At 42.9% G+C, this 21667-nt stretch overlaps 1 protein-coding gene across 1 annotated transcript in view; it reads left to right on the plus strand.

The window, feature by feature from the left end:
* The window catches only part of PTPN14 (protein tyrosine phosphatase non-receptor type 14), a 158805-nt gene that overhangs the window by 106863 nt on the left and 30275 nt on the right, over positions 1-21667 (plus strand). The window contains exons 6-9 of the mRNA XM_073628385.1: positions 3909-3979; positions 9744-9831; positions 14500-14588; positions 18680-18767. Coding sequence (XP_073484486.1) covers positions 3909-3979; positions 9744-9831; positions 14500-14588; positions 18680-18767 — 336 coding nt within the window. The remainder of the gene's footprint in view (positions 1-3908; positions 3980-9743; positions 9832-14499; positions 14589-18679; positions 18768-21667) is intronic.

A 21667-nucleotide genomic window follows, 5' to 3' on the forward strand; every position in this document is an offset into this window, starting at 1 on the left:
GAGCTCTGCAGAGTGGAATTTCAGCTCTCCACCCCCTGCTTTCTGACAGCTTAAACAAGCTTTATAAATTCTGGACTTTGAATGGATGTAGAGAAGAGAAGATAAACAGGATTGGCATAGCATTCATCTTTATTGGTTGCTGACAAACTGTCATAATTTTTTCCCCCTACTGCTGACACAACAGTCTATGGTCCCGCTTACTTGGGTCCTCCTGTATGCCTTGGCCGATTGGCCTGCTCCACCTTCAGCTCCAGGACAGAGCATGCCATTGGATGTCTTTTTGTGTCTACACCCTTCTGAGCATTTTCTTTGGATCTTCTTTTCTCCAAATTTTCTAGTTCTATATATTGGTTTTGAATTTCTCTTAGTGAACGCTGCTTCACGAAACGCATCAAGAGATCAGTCCAACATGCATGTATCTGTTGTTCACATTTAAACAATATACAGTGGGGCAAAAAAGTATTTAGTCAGCCACCAACTGTGCAAGATCTCCCACTTAAAAAGATGACAGAGGCCTTTAATTGTCATCATAGGTATACCTCAACTATGAGAGACAAAATGTGGAAACAAATCCAGACAATCACATTGATTATTGAAAGAATTTATTTGCAAATGATGGTGGAATATAAGTATTTTGTCAATATCAAAAGTTCATCTCAATACTTTGTTATATATCCTTTGTTGGCATTGACAGAGGTCAAACGTTTTCTGTAAGTCTTCACAAGGTTGTCACACACTGTTGCTGGTATGTTGGCCCATTCCTCCATGTAGATCCTCTAGAGCAGTGATGTTTTGGGGCTGTCACTGGGCAACACAGACTTTCAACTCCCTCCAAAGGTTTTCTATGGGGTTGAGATCTGGAGACTGGCTAGGCCACTCCAGGACCTTGAAATGCTTCTTACGAAGCCACTCCTTCATTGCCTGGGCGGTGTGTTTGGGATCATTGTCATGCAGAAAGACCCAGCCACGTTTCATCTTCAATGCCCTTGCTGATGGGAGGAGGTTTGCACTCAATCTCACGATACATGGCCCCATTCATTTTTTAATGTACACGGATCAGTCGTCCTGTTCCCTTTGCAGAGAAACAACCCCAAAGCATGATGTTGCCACCCCCATGCTTCACAGTAGGTATGGTGTTCTTTGGTTGCAACTCAGCATTCTCTCTCCTCCAAACATGACGAGTTGTGTTTCTACCAACAGTTCTACTTTGGTTTCATCTGACCATATGACATTCTCCCAATCGTCTTCTGGATCATCAAAATACTCTCTAGCAAACCTCAGACGGGCCCGGACATGTACTGGCTTAAGCAGGGGGACACATCTGGCACTGCAGGATCTGAGTCCCTGGCGGCATAGTGTGTTACCGATGGTGGCCTTTTGTTACGTTGGTCCCAGCTCTCTGCAGGTCATTTACTAGGTCCCCCCGTGTGGTTCTGGGATTTTTGCTCACCGTTCTTGTGATCATTTTGACCCCACGGGGTGAGATCTTGCCTGGACCCCCAGATCGAAGGAGATTATCAGTGGTCTTGTATGTCTTCCATTTTCTAATTATTGCTCCCACAGTTGATTTCTTCACACCAAGCTGCTTGCCTATTGCAGATTCAGTCTTCCCAACCTGATGCAGGTCTACAATTTTGTTTCTGGTGTCCTTCGACAGCTCTTTGGTCTTCACCATAGTGGAGTTTGGAGTGTGACTGTTTGAGGTTGTGGACAGGTGTCTTTTATACTGATAACAAGTTCAAACAGGTGCCATTAATACAGGTAATGAGTGGAGGACAGAGGAGCCTCTTAAAGAAGAAGATACAGGTCTGTGAGAGCCAGAAATCTTGCTGGTTTGTAGGTGACCAAATACTTATATTCCACCATAATTTGCAAATAAATTCTTTCAAAAATCAGACAATGTGATTGTCTGGATTTGTTTCCACATTTTGTCTCTCATAGTTGAGGTATACCTATGATGACAATTACAGGCCTCTCTCATCTTTTTAAGTGGGAGAACTTGCACAATTGGTGGCTGACTAAATACTTTTTTGCCCCACTGTATGTCAATGTATATTTATATTCTTTTATAGCTTGACATGTGTATCATTTACTGTCTACTTTTAACATAAATATGGAATACATTTTGTATATTTTATGTAAAGTGGTGTTAACTTCTTGGCATAACTCTCAAAAGTTCCATGGGCACAGTTTTTTTTTTTTTCTTTTCTTGCTAAATTGTGGTAACAGGGGACTGATTTCCGCCAACCGTATCTCCTGAGGCCAGTCACTTCACTGAGTATATGTAATTATTTACAGACTCTTTAGTGATTGTAAAGTTCTGTTTTTTCTTTTAAAAAACCATAAGGTTAACGTTGCGCTTGAAAAAAAGATATGAAAAGTGAAACCAGTGTTTAATATGGATAAAGCTGCCAGCACCAAAAGTCTTCAATACAAAACTAAAATCTGTGTAAAATGTGGAGTAGGTGCAGTGCTGAAAGTATTATTCGAAAAAATTAATATATAAAAACTAAATGAATTGACATTCAGTAGTGGTGAAAAATAAGTGGAAAACTAAAGCAATGTCTCTACAAATCAAAATAGACAAAAAAGTGAAAAAAAATTGACATTTATTCATTCATTCATTTATCAATTAAATGAATGTGCAATAATGGTGAAAAAAGTAAGTGGAAAACTAAAGAAAAATCCCTACAAATAAGATAAGGAACTTAGATAAAAGCAATCCAGTGAAAATACATGAAAAATATGAGGAGTAAAAATCCTATAAATTAAATGATGTGAGCCACAACTATAGAAGCACATTGACGCAAAATATGAAGTGACAAAGCATCAAAAAGAATACCAAAAATAATGGTGATCATAAAAAAAATGCAAAAAAAACCCCATAAAGTAAGTAACAAACAGAAATAGTAACAAAGTAACAGGAAATGTTGAAGAATGTTCATGAAAGTGAAAACAGCTGATCGCCGTGATAAGGATAGTGGAGAACCTTCATCCAAATAGGTTATGCACCCACAGTTCGCATGTAGTCTCCTTACCCCCCGCAGGGATGACCGCAATGGCGGTCTCACCAAGCCCAGGGAATTGGGTCTCCAGAAACCTGAACGGATGTCCTTATCAACTGGATCTTTATCACTCAGAGATTTTTTTTGTTTGTTTTTTTTTATATTAAATAAACAAACATGCTATACTTGCCTCCTCTGTGCAGTGGATTTGCACAGAGCAGCCCAGATCCTCCTCTTCTCGGGTCACTCCTCTGTAATTCTGGCCCCTCCCTCCTTTTCAGTGCCCCCCACAGCAAGAAGCTTGCTATGGGAGCACCCGAGCCGAGTCACAGCTCCATGTGTTCATTCAGATCCCGCTCTGCCCCCCTCTCTCCTGATTGGCTAGCTTACTTTGATTGACAGCAGCGGCAACCAATGGCGCCGCTGATTTGTATCAGCCTATCAGGAGGGAGAATCTCGGACGGCTGAGACACTCGTGGACATCGCTGGACAGAGAGGGACATCAGGTAAGTGTGTTTTGGGGGGGGGGGGGGGGCTGCAGACAGAAGGTTTTTTTTTTTTTATCTTAATGCATAAAGATAAAGAAACTTTCTGACTTTACAACTCCTTTAACATGTATGCAGTTTCAAAAGTTGTGTTCACTGGTTCTACATCAGCATCTGTCATTAACAAAGAAAAACACCTGATGATCCTGCCATATAGGTCTTAGTTCAAGCACTTCCTGCTATGGCATGACAACTCTCCAAAATATGCTTCTGTGTTGTCACCCTGTCACATATATGCTCTTGGTGGAGACTACAAGCAGCTATGTGTGTTTTCTTTATTTTTATGTGTGTATTGTGTTAGAGTGCCTGTATGTTTTGTGTTGCGGGATAATAGAGTCAGTGTTTTGTCTCACCACAGAGCTGGACTCAGGATCCCAACTTACTAAAAGAACTGCTACTAAAAGTGGCTGTGGAGCACAAAGCTGTAAGGTGAGCTTACACTTTATGTACAATGAATTCTGATTTGTCTGGGGATTGTGGCATTGCTTCCCACTTTTCGTTTTCAGATTTCTTTGGAATACAAGTAAAAAATCACCCCTCTGATGGGCTCACTGAGCTTTCTCCCTCCAGCAAATCCTTCTAAGTACCTCCTCCTCCACCCACCTATCAGCGTACATAGCAGACACCCCTACTGCAGCTTGACAAAACAATGCTATGCTTTTTCGATTTCTGTAAAAAAAAAAAAAAAAAAATTTTAGTTTAACCTTGCCCCATCCCGTGCACCATATACTGGCTGACCTTCTCTTCTTTTTCCTATCGTTGTGTAGACTTGGATAAAAAAAAAAAGAAAGGAGCGCCTGGTGATCAGAGAAATGTGACTTCTAAAATATGGTTCATGGACCTGTATTAAAAATTAGCAACATGTGCATCAATCCAACGCGTTTCGGGGAGATAGACTTCTTCCTACTTCTGGGCTGGTGCTGCATACTCTTTGTTGGAAACTATTCCCATGAGTGGTTATGTTGGATCAAGGTTTCTGAATAGCAGGATTCTGGCCTTGGTTGTATAGGTGCAGCAACAGCCCTGAAGAAGTGGAAGTCTATCCTTCCGAAACGCGTTGGTTAATATACATGTTGCTAATTTTTAATAGAGGTCCATAAACCATATTTTAGAGGTCACATTTCTCTGGACAACGGGCGCTCCTTTCTTTTTATCGAAGTCTACATGCTGAAACGATCTTAAGGTCACACAGAAAAGGCAGCAGCCCAATCCCTAAGAGAGGGCCCATCACCACCATCCATCACTGGGCAGTACCCACCAAAAAGCATTCCTTCCTTTTTGCCCACATGAATACCCACTCAGGACCAGTTACCTATCCAGCTTACCTATCCACCAATACAAGCTTTTATTGAGAACCAAAGGAAATTTTCTGGTACGGACAAGCATGTGACTCGCCTGCATAACAATGATAGGCTAACGAGTGCTCCTGCAGGGGAAGTTCATAGCCCTGGATGCTCATAACTTTCCTTTTACTCCAGGCATTTAAATGGAGCAGCATAGGAGTGAAAGGAAGGTCAATATACACTATATTACCAAAAGTATTGGGACACCTGCCTTTACACACACATGAACTTTTAATGGCATCCCAGTCTTCGTCCGTTGGGTTCAGTATTGAGTTGGCCCACCCTTTGCAGCTATAACAGCTTCAATTCTTCTGGAAAGGCTGTCCACAAGGTTTAGAAGTGTGTCTATGGCAATGTTTGACCAATGTTCCAGAAGCGCATTTGTGAGGTCAGGCAATGATGTTGGACGAGAAGGCCTGGCTCGCAGTCTCCTCTCTAATTCATCCGAAGGTGTTCTATCGGGTTGAGGTCAGGACAGTCAAGTTCCTCCACCCCAAACTCTCTTATCCATATCTTATGGATCTTGCTTTGTGCACAGTCCTGTTGGAACAGGAAGGGGCTAGGGCTGTGGAAAAAAATCGATTTAAATCTTGAATCAAGTTGAGAGGTCAAATCGATTCAAAATTTAAGCAAATCAATTTTTTTAGATTTTATTTTTTTCTTTTTTCTTTTCACAGCGTTGGTCCTGAGGAGCTGTGGGCAGGAGTTTTTAGGTGAGGCCGCGGCCGCGGCCTCGGCCTAGTTCGCGAGGCCGGACACCTCGCCTAAAGACTCCTGCCCGCAGCTCCTCAGGACCGGCGCGGTGTCCAAAAAAAAAAAAACTCGATTCGAATCGTGAATCAAGTTTTTTTATTTTTTTATTTTTTTTTTTTTTTGAGAAAATCGCCCAGCCCTAGAAGGGGCCATCCCCAAAGTGTTCCCACAAAGTTGGGAGCATGAAATTGTCCCAAATGTCTTGTATGCTGATGCCTTAAGTGTTCCCTTTACTGGAACTAAGGGGCCAAGCCCAACCCCTGAAAAACAACCCCACACCATAATCCCCCCTCCACCAAATGTTTGGGGTGGAGGAACTTGACTGGCCTGCCCAGAGTCCTGACCTCAACCCAATAGAACACCTTTGGGATAAATTTGAGCGGAGACTATGAGCCTGACCTCACAAATGCGCTTCTGGAAGAATGGTCAAACATTCCCATAGATACACTCCTAAACCTTGTGGACAGCTTTATAAGAAGAGTTAAAGCTGTTATAGCTACAAAGGGTGAGCCAACACAATATTGAACCCTACGGACTAAGATGGGGATGCCATTAAAGTTCATGTGTGTGTAAAGGCAGGTGTCCCAATACTTTTGGTAATATAGTGTATGTTGCATGGAGAAGGTGGTTATTGTGAACCTGTTGCTTTGTTTTGTGTGGGCAAAGCACAAGTACACTTGGAGTTCTCGCTGCCACGTTTGAAGTTAATACAAGGCCTCTTGCACACTGCAGCTTGAAATCTAAATGCAGATTTCTAATGCAGCCCATTGTTTACCATGTGCCAGGTGTGTAAACAAGCGCTGCATATTCTTGAGTAGTAAAAAAAAAAAATTTGAAAAATCTGGGTTCCTGGTCAGTATTTTGCACCTGTAAAATATTAATACATTTTGCCTAGGAATGTATTGTACGTGCGAATGTGCACATACACATAAATACATACGAATACATGCAAAACAATGTCTGAAATTATGTCCAGAAATGGGTAGTGTGTGCAAGTGGCCTTAGGGCTAGTGATGAGCCGAATATACTTTGGTTCAGTTTGGGGCTGTTTAGTAAACTTTAGCAAAGTTAAAGCGGAACTTCACCCAAAAGGGGAGGTTCCGCTTCTCTGCGGCACCATTCACAAAGCACAGCGCTGCTCGTGCATGCGCAGTGGGAAGCCAGTTGTGAAGCCACATGCAGTCACAGCCAGCTTCCCAAAGTAAACATGCCGGTGCCAGGGACCCAAAGAGCCGGCTCGGTTGAGGACTGTGTTGGATCCCTGGACAGGTAAGTGTCCTAATATTAAAAGTCAGCAGCTACGGTATTAGTAGCTGCTGTCTTTTAATTTTTTGATTGCTAGGGTGAAGAACTGCTTTATGGAGCCCATAGATGAGTTCGTTTTGCACTGATCACCGTTGCAAGCTATAGTCTGCGGAGCTAATCGAGCGGGGAAAATCCAACAGGGTGGCTGTACATAAGTCAGTCGGTAGATTGACTTCTGTACAACCTTCCTGTCTATACAGGGATCAAAATTCGTCCAGGTTGAACCGGTCGAATTTCGATCCATTTATGGCGGGCCTTAGGATGTCGAATCTGAACCCCTCTTAAAATCCAATGGGAGCTGAATCCTGAAAATCCAAAATGACCATGTTTTAGGCTAATAGGCAAGGGGTTTTCAAACAGAGGGCAAAAATGAAAAATTACTTTAAATCACATGATTGGGTGCTGTCATTGTACGGAGGTCCTTAAGATGACTCTGTCGGAACTTTTTCGTTTTTTCAAATTTCTAATTTTTTACACTCCCTCTGGCCGGCTAGGCCTGACCAATATCGGGTAACTCCGTATGAAAAGTGGTGCACGCAAGATGGAGATCAGCATGGTGGTATTTCCCTGGTTTATGGCCTGCTACTGGGTTCTTCCCCCTAGACTCCCCTATATGGAGGACTGGGAGAAGAAAGGGACCTGGAGCTGTGGCACAGTTGTTTCCTGAGATCTTACAGAGGTATCATGAAAGTCGCCTTGATAGAGGCAAATTTGAAGGTGCTCACCCATTGGTACCTGGTGCCAACCCGGTTGGCCAAAATGTACCCTTCTGTTTCGCCTTTGTGTTTCCGAGGCTGTCAGATGCCGAGGACAATGTGCCATATCTGCTGGCAATGCCCTAGAATCCGGGGTTACTGGAATGGAATCTTCTCAATGACTCGTAGAGTAACGAGATGATTGGTTCCCCAGACTCCACATATAGCACTCCTTAATACCCCTGTGCCTAGGCTACCTAAATACTTAAGATTGATATTCTTTATCTTGCTAGGAGCTAAAACTACTCTTGCCAAATTCTGGAAACAATCTACGGTGTCCCTGGCACAGGCTAAGAAAAAGGTCACCTGGATTAGGCTAAATGAGAATATTGTTAGCATCTTGCAGGACACTGTTGAACAATTCGTACAGACCTGGGAGCCATGGGCCACATATATGCATATATCTCCCTGGTACCGTAATTTAGCACTGCTCTCTGGATTTTTGGATTAATATATATTCCCTGACCCTGGCTCGGACCACCCTTCTCTGTTATGGGCTCTTTCTTCCTTCATTCTTTCTCTTCTTTCACAATTTGTTCTCTAAAGTATGTTTGGTTACTCAGGTGTTTATATTGGCACCCCACATCTTTGGCACCCTGATTTCAGGGCAGTCTTCATTGGGTATGTCCCCCTCAGCTAGTTGTATTGGGTGATAAGGATCTGGCCTTTATTTAGGGGGTTGATACCTTTACTGTTTAGGAATTGACATTGTGGGTTTCAGTATGTTATGTTTCATATGTTTTTTTTTTTTTTTTTTTTTAATGTGTCCCGCTGATGTGGGATCTTTTGTATTGTCTATTTGAAAAATTGTCAATAAATATTTTGAAAGGAAAATAACATGATTGGGTGATACCCCGAACCTGCTTGTGAGGTAGCACATTTGTACGATGTGTACAACCCCAAAATCCATGCCAGACCCTTTTCCTATAATGCAACCTTGCTAGACAGGTTTCCATGAACCATACCAAGCCATATGCCCTCAACATGGGGAGGGTACCTTGCCAGGCAGCGTCCCTGGCAAAGCACCTTGTATCCATGTTGATAGCGCAAGGGCCTCATACCCATAACCCTGACCTGGTGGTTGTGGGGGTCTGTGGGCTTATTGGAATTTGAAAACCCCCCTTTAAAATGTGTGGGTTCTCAGATATTGCCCCGTACCCTTCCTCCTGCATGAATCAGTAAGGGATAGTAGTAGTAAAGGAAACAAATGTAAAGTTAATAAACGCACACTTTGACAAGTCTGTAAATCCATCATTGATGTCATCCAGCGATGTAGATCTGCATCAGTCATGATGAAGGGCATCTGCTGAAAGAAAAGACACACCAACGCGATCTGCCCCTGATGACTACTTGCCACGAATGACTGTTTCCTGACAGGTGAATGTAAACAAAGGGGCGAAATGTCCCAGGTGACATAATTGATCAAACATGATCATGAATACATTTGGTCAAGGTCCCTGACCAAATATGGTCATGTCCATATATGGATAATGATGTCACCGGGATAGTGCACCCCTTTGTTTACGTTCAGCTGCAGGAAGCTGTAATTTGGGACGAGCCAGGGTACATGCTTGGATAAAGGTCTGGTATGAATGGGGGGAACCCCACCCATTTTTTTTTTTTTTTTATGTATCAACCATCATTCCTGCCCCTTTCTTTACATTCAGCTGGGAATTCTCATGTCCAGTCCAATCTCTAATAAAGACCGATTTGAGGTATTTAGACTAGCTGCTCTTGAGATAAGGTTTCATGACTTTTGAAGGAATATATAAGTTAAATGTTTTTGTCAGTGCAGAGTTTTGCTGTCTTTCTCTAAAAGATTAAATTATTTTATATTCCAGTCTGCATGCAGTTGTTGTTGTTGTTGTTTTGTGGCTGTATAGCAGTCCAGCTTTGGATGAGCCATCTGTTGTGACAGGGGAGAATATGTGTAGCTGGGATGAAAGCGTATAAAATATTTATTGTCTGTACACGGTTTTATTGTCTTGTGTTTGTATGTGTGTGGGATGACACTGCCACGTTTGTTTTCACTTGTAGTGAGATGAGACCGGAGGAAGCCACAGTTTTGTACATACAGGAAGTGCAGCAGTTGGATGGCTATGGACAGGAGTGTTTCCAGGTCAAGGTATGTCTTTAAGTCAGAAATGAATAGCTCATTAAAAGATATAATAAAATAAAAAAACACTTAGCTGCAATACACTCCTACAATCCAGACCTGGCCCTGGCAGTGCTTTTCTGTTAGATCCTTTTTTTCCTACAAATAGAGCTTTATTTTGGTGGTATTTGATCGCCTGTGCGTTTTTTTTAATTTTTTGCGCTATAAACAAAAAGAGCGACAATTTTGAAAAAAACACAATATTTTGTACTTTTTGCTGTAATAAATATCCTCTCTTGTTTTTAAAAAAAAAAAAAAAAATGTTTTCCTCAGTTTATGCCGATGTGTTTTCTTCTACAAATTTTTGGTAGAAAAAATCACAATAAGCGTATATTGATTGGTTTGCAGAAAAGTTATAGCGTCCTCAAAATAGGGGATACATTATAGCATTTTTATTATTATTATTTTAAATTTTTTTTTTACTAGTAATGGCGGCGATCTGTGATTTTTATCGGGACTGCGACATTACACAGACACTTTTGACACATTTTTGGGACCATTGGCATTTATACAGCGATAAGTGCTATAAAAATGCACTGATTACTGTAAAGATTTCATTGGCAGGGAAGGGGTTAACACTAGGAGGCGATCGAGGGGTTAACTGTGTTCCCTGGGAGGTGATTCTAACTGTAGGGGGAGGGGACTGACTAGAGGAAGTGACAGATCGTGGTTCCTAGGAACACACGATCTGTCACTCCTCTCAGAACAGGGAAGTGTGTGTTTACACTCACACTTCCCTGTTTTGTCTCTGGTGCTCGCAATCGGCGGTCATTGCGACCGTCGGTCACGAGCATCGGCACCCCCGCTGTGCAGCGTGCGCCTGCTATCCCGATCCCGCAAGCCAACATATTACATACAATTCGCAGGATCGCGCCAACCTGCCACGGTAAAATGACGACGGCTGGTCGGCAAGCGGATAATTATTATTAAATGTATTATTATTATTATTATTATTTCAGGTTCTTATATAGCATTGTCAATTTACACAGCGCTTTACATATACATTGTACATTCACATCAGTTCCTACCCTCAAGGAGCTTACAATATAAGGTCCCTAACTCACATTCATACATACACATACTAGGGCCAGTTTAGACAGAAGCTAATTAACCTACCAGCATGTCTTTGGAGTATATATATCTCCATCTAGATAGAGATCTGCCCCGTACACACGATCGGACATTGATCGGACGTTCCGACAACAAAATCCATGGATTTTTTCCGACGGATGTTGGCTCAAACTTGTCTTGCATACACACAGTCACACAAATCTTGTCGGAAATTTCGAACGTCAAGAACGCAGTGACGCACAACACTTACGACAAGCCGAGAAAAATGAAGTTCAATAGCCAGTGCGGCTCTTCTGCTTGATTCCGAGCATGCGTGGCACTTTGTGCGTTGGAATTGTGTACACACGATCGAAATTTAGGCGAACAGATTTTGTTGTCGGAAAATTTGAGAACCATATATCTATATCTAGATAAAAAAAATAAATAAATATATATATATATATATATATATATATATATATATATATATATATATATATATATATATATATATATATAAAATATACATACACACAGTGGGGACGGAAAGTATTCAGACCCCCTTAAATTTTTCACTCTTTGTTATATTGCAGCCATTTGCTAAAATCATTTAAGTTCATTTTCTTTCCTCATTAATGTACACACAGCACCACATATTGACAGAAAAACACAGAATTGTTGACATTTTTGCAGATTTAGTAAAAAAGAAAAACTGAAATATCACATGGTCCTAAGTATTCAGACCCTTTGCTCAGTATTTAGTAGAAGTACCCTTTTAATCTAATACAGCCATGAGTCTTTTTGGGAAAGATGCAACACGTTTTTCACACCTGGATTTGGGGATCCTCTGTCATTCCTCCTTGCAGATCCTCTCCAATTCTGTCAGGTTGGATGGCAAACGTTGGTGGACAGCCATTTTTAGGTCTCTCCAGAGATGCTCAATTGGGTTTAAGTCAGGGCTCTGGCTGGGCCATTCAAGAACAGTCGCAGAGTTGTTGTGAAGACACTCCTTCGTTATTTTAGCTGTGTGCTTAGGGTCATTGTCTTGTTGGAAGGTAAACCTTTGGCCCAGTCTGAGGTCCTTTGCACTCTGGAGAAGGTTTTCGTCCAGGATATCCCTCTACTTGGCCGCATTCATCTTTCCCTCGATTGCAACCAGTCGTCCTGTCCCTGCAGCTGAAAAACACCTCCACAGCATGATGCTGCCACCGCCATGCTTCACTGTTGGGACTGTATTGGACAGGTGATGGGCAGTGCCTGGTTTTCTCCACACATACCGCTTAGAATTAAGGCCAAAAAGTTCTATCTTGGTCTCATCACACCAAAGAATCTTATTTCTCAACATGTTGGAGTCCTTCAGGTGTTTTTTTTAGCAAACTCTATGCGGGCTTTTATGTGTCTTGCACTGAGGAGAGGCTTCCGTCGGGCCACTCTGCCATAAAGCCCTGACTGGTGGAGGGCTGCAGTGATCGTTGACTCTCCAACAACTTTCTCCCATCTCCCGACTGCATCTCTGGAGCTCAGCCACAGTGATCTTTGGGTTCTTCTTTACCTCTCTCACCAAGGCTCTTCTCCCCCGATAGCTCAGTTTGGCCGGACGGCCAGCCCTAGGAAGGGTTCTGGTCGTCCCAAACGTCTTCCATTTAAGGATTATGAAGGCCACTGTGCTCTTAGGAACCTTAAGTGCGACAGAAATGTTTTTGTAACCTTGGCCAGATCTGTGCCTTGCCACAATTCTGTCTCTGAGCTCTTCAGGCAGTTCCTTTGACCTCATGATTCTCATTTGCTCTGACATGCACTGTGAGCTGTAAGGTCTTATATAGACAGGTGTGTGGCTTTCCTAATCAAGTCCAATCAGTATAATCAAACACAGCTGGACTCAAATGAAGGTGTAGAACCATCTCAAGGATGATCAGAAGAAATGGACAGCACCTGAGTTAAATATGAGTGTCACAGCAAAGGGTCTGAATACTTAAGACCATGTGATATTTCAGTTTTTCTTTTTTAATAAATCTGCAAAATATCAACAATTCTGTGTTTTTCTGTCAATATGGGGTGCTGTGTGTACATCAATGAGGGAAAAAAATATAACTTAAATGATTTTTGCAAATGGCTGCAATATAACAAAGAGTGAAAAATTTAAGGGGGTCTGAATACTTTCCTTCCCCACTGTATATATAAATAAATGTATAGATAGATACAGATATCTATTTTTGACTCGGTAAATGTGTATATAAAATGAAATATATATATATATCTATCTATCTATCTATCTATCTATCTATCTATCTATCTATCTATCTATCTATCTATCTATCTATCTATCTATCATGTATGTATGTGTGTGTTGATGATTTTACCCTCATGTTTTCTATGCATGAAGGTAAAAACCTTCGGTGTGCATCAGCCCCCCTAATACTTTCCTAAGCCCGATTCCTCCTAATTGGCTGAGATACAGTAGCCATTGGCTCCTGATGCTGTCAATCACAGACAGTGAGGGGGGATGAAGGGGCGGGGCTAAACCGCACTCTGTGTCTTATGGACACAGAGCTGGCTCTGGAGCGAGCATGCTTTGCTTTTGCTAGCAGCAGCTTGGCATTGCATGCCATTGCTGAGACTATCATCTTCTAGGACCCCCAGGTCCTTTTCCACGCTAGATTCCTCCAGAGGTTCTCCCCTTAGTGAGTAGATTGCATTCATATTTTTGCCACCCAAATGCATTATTTTACATCTTTCTACATTAACCCTCATTTGCCATGTAGTCGCCCACCCCATTAATTTGTTCTGATCTTCTTGCAAGGTTTCCACATCCTGCGGAGAAGTTATTGCCCTGCTTGGCTTAGTATCGTCCGCAAATACAGAGATTGAACTATTTATCCCATCCTCCAGATCGTTTATGAACAAGTTAAACAGGATTGGTCCCAGCACAGAACCCTGGGGGACCCCACTACCCACCCCTAACCATTCTGAGTATTCCCCATTTATCACCACCCTCTGAACTCGCCCTTGTAGCCAGTTTTCAATCCATGTACTCACCCTATGGTCCATGCGAATGGACCTTATTTTGTACAGTAAACGTTTATGGGGAATTGTGTCAAATGCTTTTGCAAAGTCTAGGTACACCACATGGGGCTATTATTGCTACCTTACTGAAAAGCAATCTATGATTGATCACTTTTTAGAGGACATTTTCCAGGCAATGCAGAGGCAATATGTTGTCACCTCACTGCCTGGTTTAACCCTCAAAATGCTGACCAGCTGTGTGCAATGCACCCGGTTGTGGCACAGCCTTATTCATTTGAATGGGTGGGATGTTGGAGAACCCTCGGCTAAACCTACCACCCCCGTCTGTGTGAGTGAACCCTTAAGAAGTCATGTATGCTCACCAAAGGTGTATTAACAGTTCAGTAAGGCTTATCACACCTATAGCCAGACCTCCTAGCTACAACAGACAAGTACAATGGGGAAGCCGCTCTTGTGCCTGCATACCAGAACTAACAAAGTGCTAGTGGTTAGTTGAGATTGTGTTCACTATTGGGGGATTTTGGTGGAATTCACAGTTTTTTGCTTAATGCATTGTGTTTATAGGACAGTCACAGCAATGATGTTGCCCTCTGTATCTTCTTCATGGGTATTTTTGTTGGAGACAGTCAAGGAAAATCATCAGCCTCTTACAGGTAAGTGAGAGCTTTCTGAATTATTTTTAGTTTGTTTAAAATGAAAATCTAGGGAACAATATAGTATAGACAAGCACTGATAGGCAGCACATGTGTTCCGGGATCTTGTCGTGTGTTTCCAGGACAAGCAGTGATTGGTAATAAAGTAGAGGGCTCCCCCTACTGCAGCTCCCAGGTTTCATCAGGTCAGATATTTGCTGTCAAATTCAAACTTCAGTAGAAGTGTGTGTAAATTCTAATGATTAACTTTTCCTATTTGCTCACTTTTGGTCTGCTAAATATACCATTGATCATTCATTGGCGGGGAAAAAACACCTAACTCAAGAAACAGGATTTGAAGGATAGGTGAACCTATCCTTCAATTTTTTTTTTTTTTACTTGGATCCTGGAAAGCAGTGCACTCACGCAGGACTCCTGCAGACTTGTCAGTGTATCTGTCTGATTTATCAATACTGGACTTTACTATTACCGTTGAGGAATGACCATACAAGATTTATAAAAAAAATCTATTTTTTTTTATTACTAAAGATTAAAATTGATTAAAAACATCAAGATACATTTTTATATATGATGCTGGCCATATCAATAATCACTAATAGACGATCCAAAATAGATGCAGATTTCTACCTATATCAGGGTGTCTCCCGGCGCTCACGTGACTCCTCGGCTCTCTCTCTGGCTGACGTCAGCGGGAGTGCTCGGCCCCGCCTGTTATAGCTGTTAGCCAGGAGACGCTCTGATATAAAGTATAATCAGCATTTTTTTTTTATGCAGAACAGACACAGGAACACTCAATGTTATTTAGGAGGGGATGGCATGCTTATACTTTAGTGGCTTAACAACCACTTTAAATCAAAATGGGAGGAGAGGGGGAATGGCTGCAGCTGCTGGAGCATGTTGCATCCTAAATACGGGCAGAATATGTAACATGTTCCAAAAGGTGAACTTATCCTTTAACAGGTGGATGGTCTCCCAGAAAAACATAAAGAGTACTTGTAAAAACAATCAACTTTATTCCATAAATCTATTCGATCAAAAGGGCATATAGATGCTTATGTTATAGTAACACATACCACAAATATCATTAAGGGTATTACAGAACAACATCCCCAACCATCATATTCCTAAATGATTATATTAGCATCACATTAGCAACACTTCCAAAATTATGCCTATTCAAGGGCTTTTACCAAATAAAGTGTTGGTAAATGATTTACAACGCAAAACCGAGCATGTTTCGCCCCGATGGGCTTCTTTAGGGGGATAATGGGGTTTGTGTTCTGTTAGTCCTCTTAGAATCCAAAAATCAACCCGCCCACACTGAATGTAGTCTGAGCCATGATGGAAACCATTGTGGCCACCATGGTATGTACTGCTCACCCAAGGAAACCCCCTTAACTACATTCTTCCTGAACTCCGGTCCGTTGAAGATCCCAGGAGAAAGTAATTCCATAAACAGACCCCCACGGGGACAGATAAGATTATGGTTTAGCCTTAGCAAAATCCTATGACTGCTTAACTATCTGTCCAAACATCCAAGTGAATGTAGAGTGGTCTGAGCGACCTATATACCATTCAAAGAGTTTTGTTATATCTGCTCAATAAGTACAAAAAATACATTTTCGCTCCTGCCAGAAATCATGTGATTTAATAACTTCCAGTGTTCTCTGTCTGTGCGGAAGGAGGGGATATGGAGATGAGGGGGGCTGTGTTCTTAATTTATCAGAAATCAAGTAGGTAGGACTTGATAACAGAGTGGTGTTCTCAGGTCAGAGATGAAGCTAGAAGCATATACTACAATTCTGAGGCATCAAATGTTCTTCTGCACTTGTAGTGTGTATTGCAGAGATGTGCTACCTTTTTTCCCCTTGACATATACTTTAAAGCCGAGGTCGGCAAACCGTTGATCGCAATCTACCTGTCGATGGCGGGATGCCAGCAGGTAGATCATAATCAGGGCTGTGCCTATACTTCCCCCAGACTCCGCCACTCTCCTTTCTAATAACAGAGTGGAGTGAGAGGCAGAACGGTGCTGAATGGAGAGCGGGGGCATGGCAGCTGCTTTAGTTAACTTTGCAAGTTAACCAGCAGGTGATTGGTTGCTGGGTGGACCTAGCGACCAATCATCAGCTTGTTAACATGAATGGTTAACTTTGGCAGCACCTGCTCCTGCCCTCCATCCAGCACTGTGCTAACTCTCACTCTGCTCTGATGTACAGTCAGTGTAAGGGAGGAGAGAGCCGTCTACGGCTGTGTGTTGTGAACGGGGAAAATGTCACTACTTGTTGTGGACAGAGAACACTTTTTTGGGGGGGCAAGGGACACTACCGTGAGGAAAAATGGGGGGGGGGGGTCGGGCAAGAGACACTGCTGTGGGGGGGGGGGGGGGGAGAACGCACTACAGTGTGTTGGGCAGGGCAAAGGACAGTGCTATGCAGGGGGAGGGCAGAGGACAGTACGGGGGGGGGGGGGGGGGGGGCAGAGGGCACTACAGTGTATTGGGCAGGGCAAAGGACAGTGCTATGCAGAGGGGGGGGGGGGCAGAGGACAGTATGGGGGGGGCAGAGGACAGTATGGGGGGGGGAGGGCTGAGGGCACTACAGTGTGTTGGGAAGGGCAAAGGACAGTGCTATGCAGTGGGGGGGGGGCAGAGGACAGTACGGAGGGGAGGAGGGCAGAGGGCACTACAGTGTGTTGGGCAGGGCAAAGGACAGTGCTATGTGGGGGGGGGGGGGGCAGAGGACAGTGGGGGGGGCAGAGGGCACTACAGTGGGGTGAGGGAGGCAGAGGACAGTATGGGGGGGGGCTGAGGGCACTACAGTGTGTTGGGAAGGGCAAAGGACAGTGCTATGCAGGGGGGGGGCCAGAGGACAGTACGGGGGGGAGGAGGGCAGAGGGCACTACAGTGTGTTGGGCAGGGCAAAGGACAGTGCTATGTGGGGGGGGGGCAGAGGACAGTGGGGGGGGCAGAGGGCACTACAGTGGGGTGAGGGAGGCACAGTGGGGTGAGGGGCACAAAACTGCTTTTGAGGGGACGGGGGTGCAGAGGACACTGCTATGTGGGGGCAGAGGACACTACTGTGGGGAAAGGGATGGCAGAGGACACTGCTATGGGGAACGGAGGGCACTACAGTGGGGGGGGACAGGACAATACGGTGTGGGAGGACAGAGGACATTACCATGTTGGAGGGCAGAGGACACTACCATGTTTGTGTGGGGATGGAGGGCAGAGACACTGTGTGGGAGAGGCAGAGGGGCAGAGAACACTACAGTAGGGGAACAGGGTGCATTACTTTTAGGGGGGGGGGGGTGATTTTGAGCGGAGCATACACTCCTGTGACACACTGTTCTTCGTGCAGTCTTTTTTTATTGGGGGCTTTGATTTCCTCTATTTATCCAGGTAGATCTCAACCTCTGAAAGGTTGCTTACCCCTGCTGTCATGATGTCATGTAATTTTTAAAACTGATTGCTAAAACAGAAAATATGTTTTTATTATAAGCACCCAAATAAACTCCTCCTTGCAAAACTACAAGTCCCAGCATGCCTTTGCCTGTTGGAGCCATGCTTGTGTCTGTCAGAACCTTGTAATGCATCCTGGCTCATTGTAGTTCCACAACAGCTGGATGGGTGAAGTCTGCCTTCCCCTGCCCTAGGCTCCTGCCTAGGTTGCCTTGTAGATGATCCAGAGCCCGGAGCGACTTGGAGCCTACTTCTCTAAGAAACCCATACAGCTTTGTAATGTAGGTATGTTTTTCCTGTATAAAGACAAACTACAGCTCCCCCCTTTTATGCTGCAGTAAGTCCCCCCCAGCCGGTCCTGTTATCTATGCTCGGACCAAAACACGGATATTTTGGTTTAATCTTCTCTCTACCAAGTGGATGAAAAGAACATTTTATATGTTGTGACCTGGTCCATCTGAGATATGTTTCAAACTCCAGCGAGATGAATAGTTCTTGAAAGGCTCCTAGCGGCAATCAGAGGGGTGAGCGTTGCCAAGCTGGAGGCTGGTGGGGTAGAGATATCGCTGGCATGGCTCTGGAATGTCGGAATGTGTGTCTTGGCAGCGCTAACCTGAAATCTTGTCTGCAGGTGGAATGACATTGGGAATATCACACACAACAAGTCTGCAATTGTCCTGGAGCTGAACAGAAAGGAAGAGAGTGTCCTTTTTCACACGGTACGTGCGCAATCGCCTCTTCCCACATTCGCCTTTTTGTTGTCAGATTTCCTTTTTTTTTCCCTGAATTGAAATATGTATTGTTGCAGATAAAGTGCCTTCCTGTCTGAGGATTCCATAAAACAGAAATCTTGAATGTAATTCTCTTTAACAGTGTTTGTGTGATCATAAAGTCTATCCAAATCCAAGAACAAAAAACGTATATATTGCAGGTTGCCAGTCCTTAGATGTGGTGGCTGCATTAGTTTTTCCTATTGCAGGCTTAGAATATTTTCTGGTCGATCCCACCAAAAATCCAATGTTCTTGCAATTTCCCATGCACTGAGTTTTAGTTTATTGAGCAATGTTAATACACAGCAAAGTACAGATGGATTGGCATGTGGCACAATATGAAAACACAAATGATAGCGCAGTCTCTAATGGAATACATCATCCAACACACCATTTTTCTAGGTCTGGAATTAAGGGGATTCATGGTAGACTTGTGCGATTTGTTTTGTTACGAACAGAAATTCGGCCAAAATTCACTTTCTGGAGATCCGAATCTCTATATCACAATAGAAACAAAATTCAACAATCCAAAACAAATTGCAACAAAACAACAAATTTATTTGTTTTATTCGGATGACCGGATGCGATCGTTTGGGCCTTTAATGTTTGAAGCATCTGAAATAACGTAATGACATAACGAATGATCCAAATTGATTTGGATCTATTTTGTTTTTATGTTGCATTAATATTTTTCATTATTATAAAAAAAAATACACTACATGTGAAATGGAAACATATTGCAATAAATACAGTAAGGTATAAGTGTGAAAAAAGATCATTCCTACTTATTGTGTTTGGTTTGGATGGAGGTGGATCCATCAAAATCCTTGCATCAAAACCTATCAAATCAATCCAAAATTAAAGAGGAACTGCAGTCTGCTCACATAATTTGTAATAAAAACATCTTTGCCATTCTGAAGCTTCCCTCCAACCACTAAGTCTGGCTGCAGCCATTTTAACTGTGGGCAGCTGAAGCTGCTGCCTGTTCACTTCCTGGATTTACATGGATTTACACAGAGGCACACCTCCAACTTTGCAGCTCTCATTGGCCATCTTATGACTCATCCCCCCTCCCTTCCTGGCAAACTCTCACAAGAGAGAGAGCTGTACATGATGTCATAAGCCTAGGCTAATGACCAGACAAGAGACAGGAAGTGGGCTGTATAAGTTATTTACTGGCAGAAAAAAAATGCTTTACTATCCAAAGTTAAAACAACAAGGGCTGAAGATTTAATAGATGGAAAGTTGAAAAAATTACTGAAGGTCCGCTTTAATTTTGTTCCTTTCCTTATGTTATGATTCGGATATTCTGATGGATCCTCCATCCAGCCCAGAGTACATAAGTAATCCCCCGAAATAACACGTTAAAATGATTATAGCCAATCTTCTGAAAAATCTTCAGAAATTCGAATCGATTTGGAACAACGAATATATGAAGCGAATCCGAATATACAAAATGAATTCTGAAAACGAATCATTCTAACATTGAAAATATGATGAAATTAAATGATTAACAACAGATTATTCTGACACAAAACTAAACTTTCCGTTGTGAACATCTTTAATCCAGGTCCGTGAAAGAGCTGCTTTAACCACTTCATACCCCGCCCTTAGTCAAATGACGTCCACAGGAGGGATCTCCTATTCTGGGCGGGCGTCATATGACGTCCTGGGCTTCCCGGCCATCTAGGGGGCGTGCGCCCCGCCACGTCACTCGGGAGCCGGTGCACATGCCCTGCAACCGCGATGTCCGCCGGGCACCTGCGATTGCCAGTAACAGAGCCGGGACGTGGATCTGTGTGTGTAAACGCACAGATCCATGTCCTGTCAGAGGAGAGGAGACCGATGGTGTGTTCCCATTACAGAGGAACACCGATCGGTCACCTCCCCTTGCGAGTCCCCTCCCCCTACAGTTAGAATCGCTCCCTAGGTAACACATTTAACCCCTTGATCGCCCCCTAGTGTTAACCTCTTCCCTGCCAGTGACATTTATACAGTAATCAGTGCATTTTTATAGCACTGATCGCTGTATAAATGTGAATGGTCCCAAAATAATGTCAAAAGTGTCCGATGTGTCCGCCGCAATGTCGATTAAAAAACGCAGATCGCCGCCATTACTAGTAAAAAAAAAAATAATAATAAAAATGCCATAAATCTATTCCCTATTTTGTAGACGCTATAACTTTTGTGCAAACCAATCAATTTTTTTCCCAAAAATATGTAGAAGATTACATATCAGCCTAAACTGAGGAAAAAAAATGTTTTTGTTTTTTAAAAATTGGGATATTTATTATAGCAAAAAGTAAAAAATATTGTGTTTTTTTTTTTTTTTTTTTTTTTTCAAACTTGTCGCTCTTCTTTTGTTTATAGCGCAAAAAATAAAAACTGCAGAGGTGATCAAATACCACCAAAAGAAAGCTCTATTTGTGGGGAAAAAAAATTATAAAAATTGATTTGGGTACAGTGTTACATGACCGCGCAATTGTCTTTCAAATTGTGACAGCGCTGAAAATTGGCCTGGGCCAGAAGGGGGTGAAAATGCCCTGTATTGAAGTGGTTAAAGGCGTGAGGTTGTCCTGGTATGGATGAAAGGAAGTGGGAGGTGATGCAGTCCAAAGAATTGAGTAGAAGAGGAGCATAAAATAAAGCAAGACTCAAAGATAGGAGGAAGAGAGTGGATGGGGCAAAGGAGGATGGAGCAGGGTAGTTACCCAGGCGCCAAAAGACCTTTTGTGAGGTCAGGTACTGATGGATGAGAAGACCTGGCTCGTCATCCCAATTCATCCCAAAGGTGTTCAGTAGGGTTGAGGTCAGGAGTCTATGCAGGTCACTTAGGTTCCTCCACACCA

The sequence above is a fragment of the Aquarana catesbeiana genome, linkage group LG04 (assembly GCF_042186555.1).
Source record: "Aquarana catesbeiana isolate 2022-GZ linkage group LG04, ASM4218655v1, whole genome shotgun sequence".
NCBI classification, from domain to species: domain Eukaryota; kingdom Metazoa; phylum Chordata; class Amphibia; order Anura; family Ranidae; genus Aquarana; species Aquarana catesbeiana.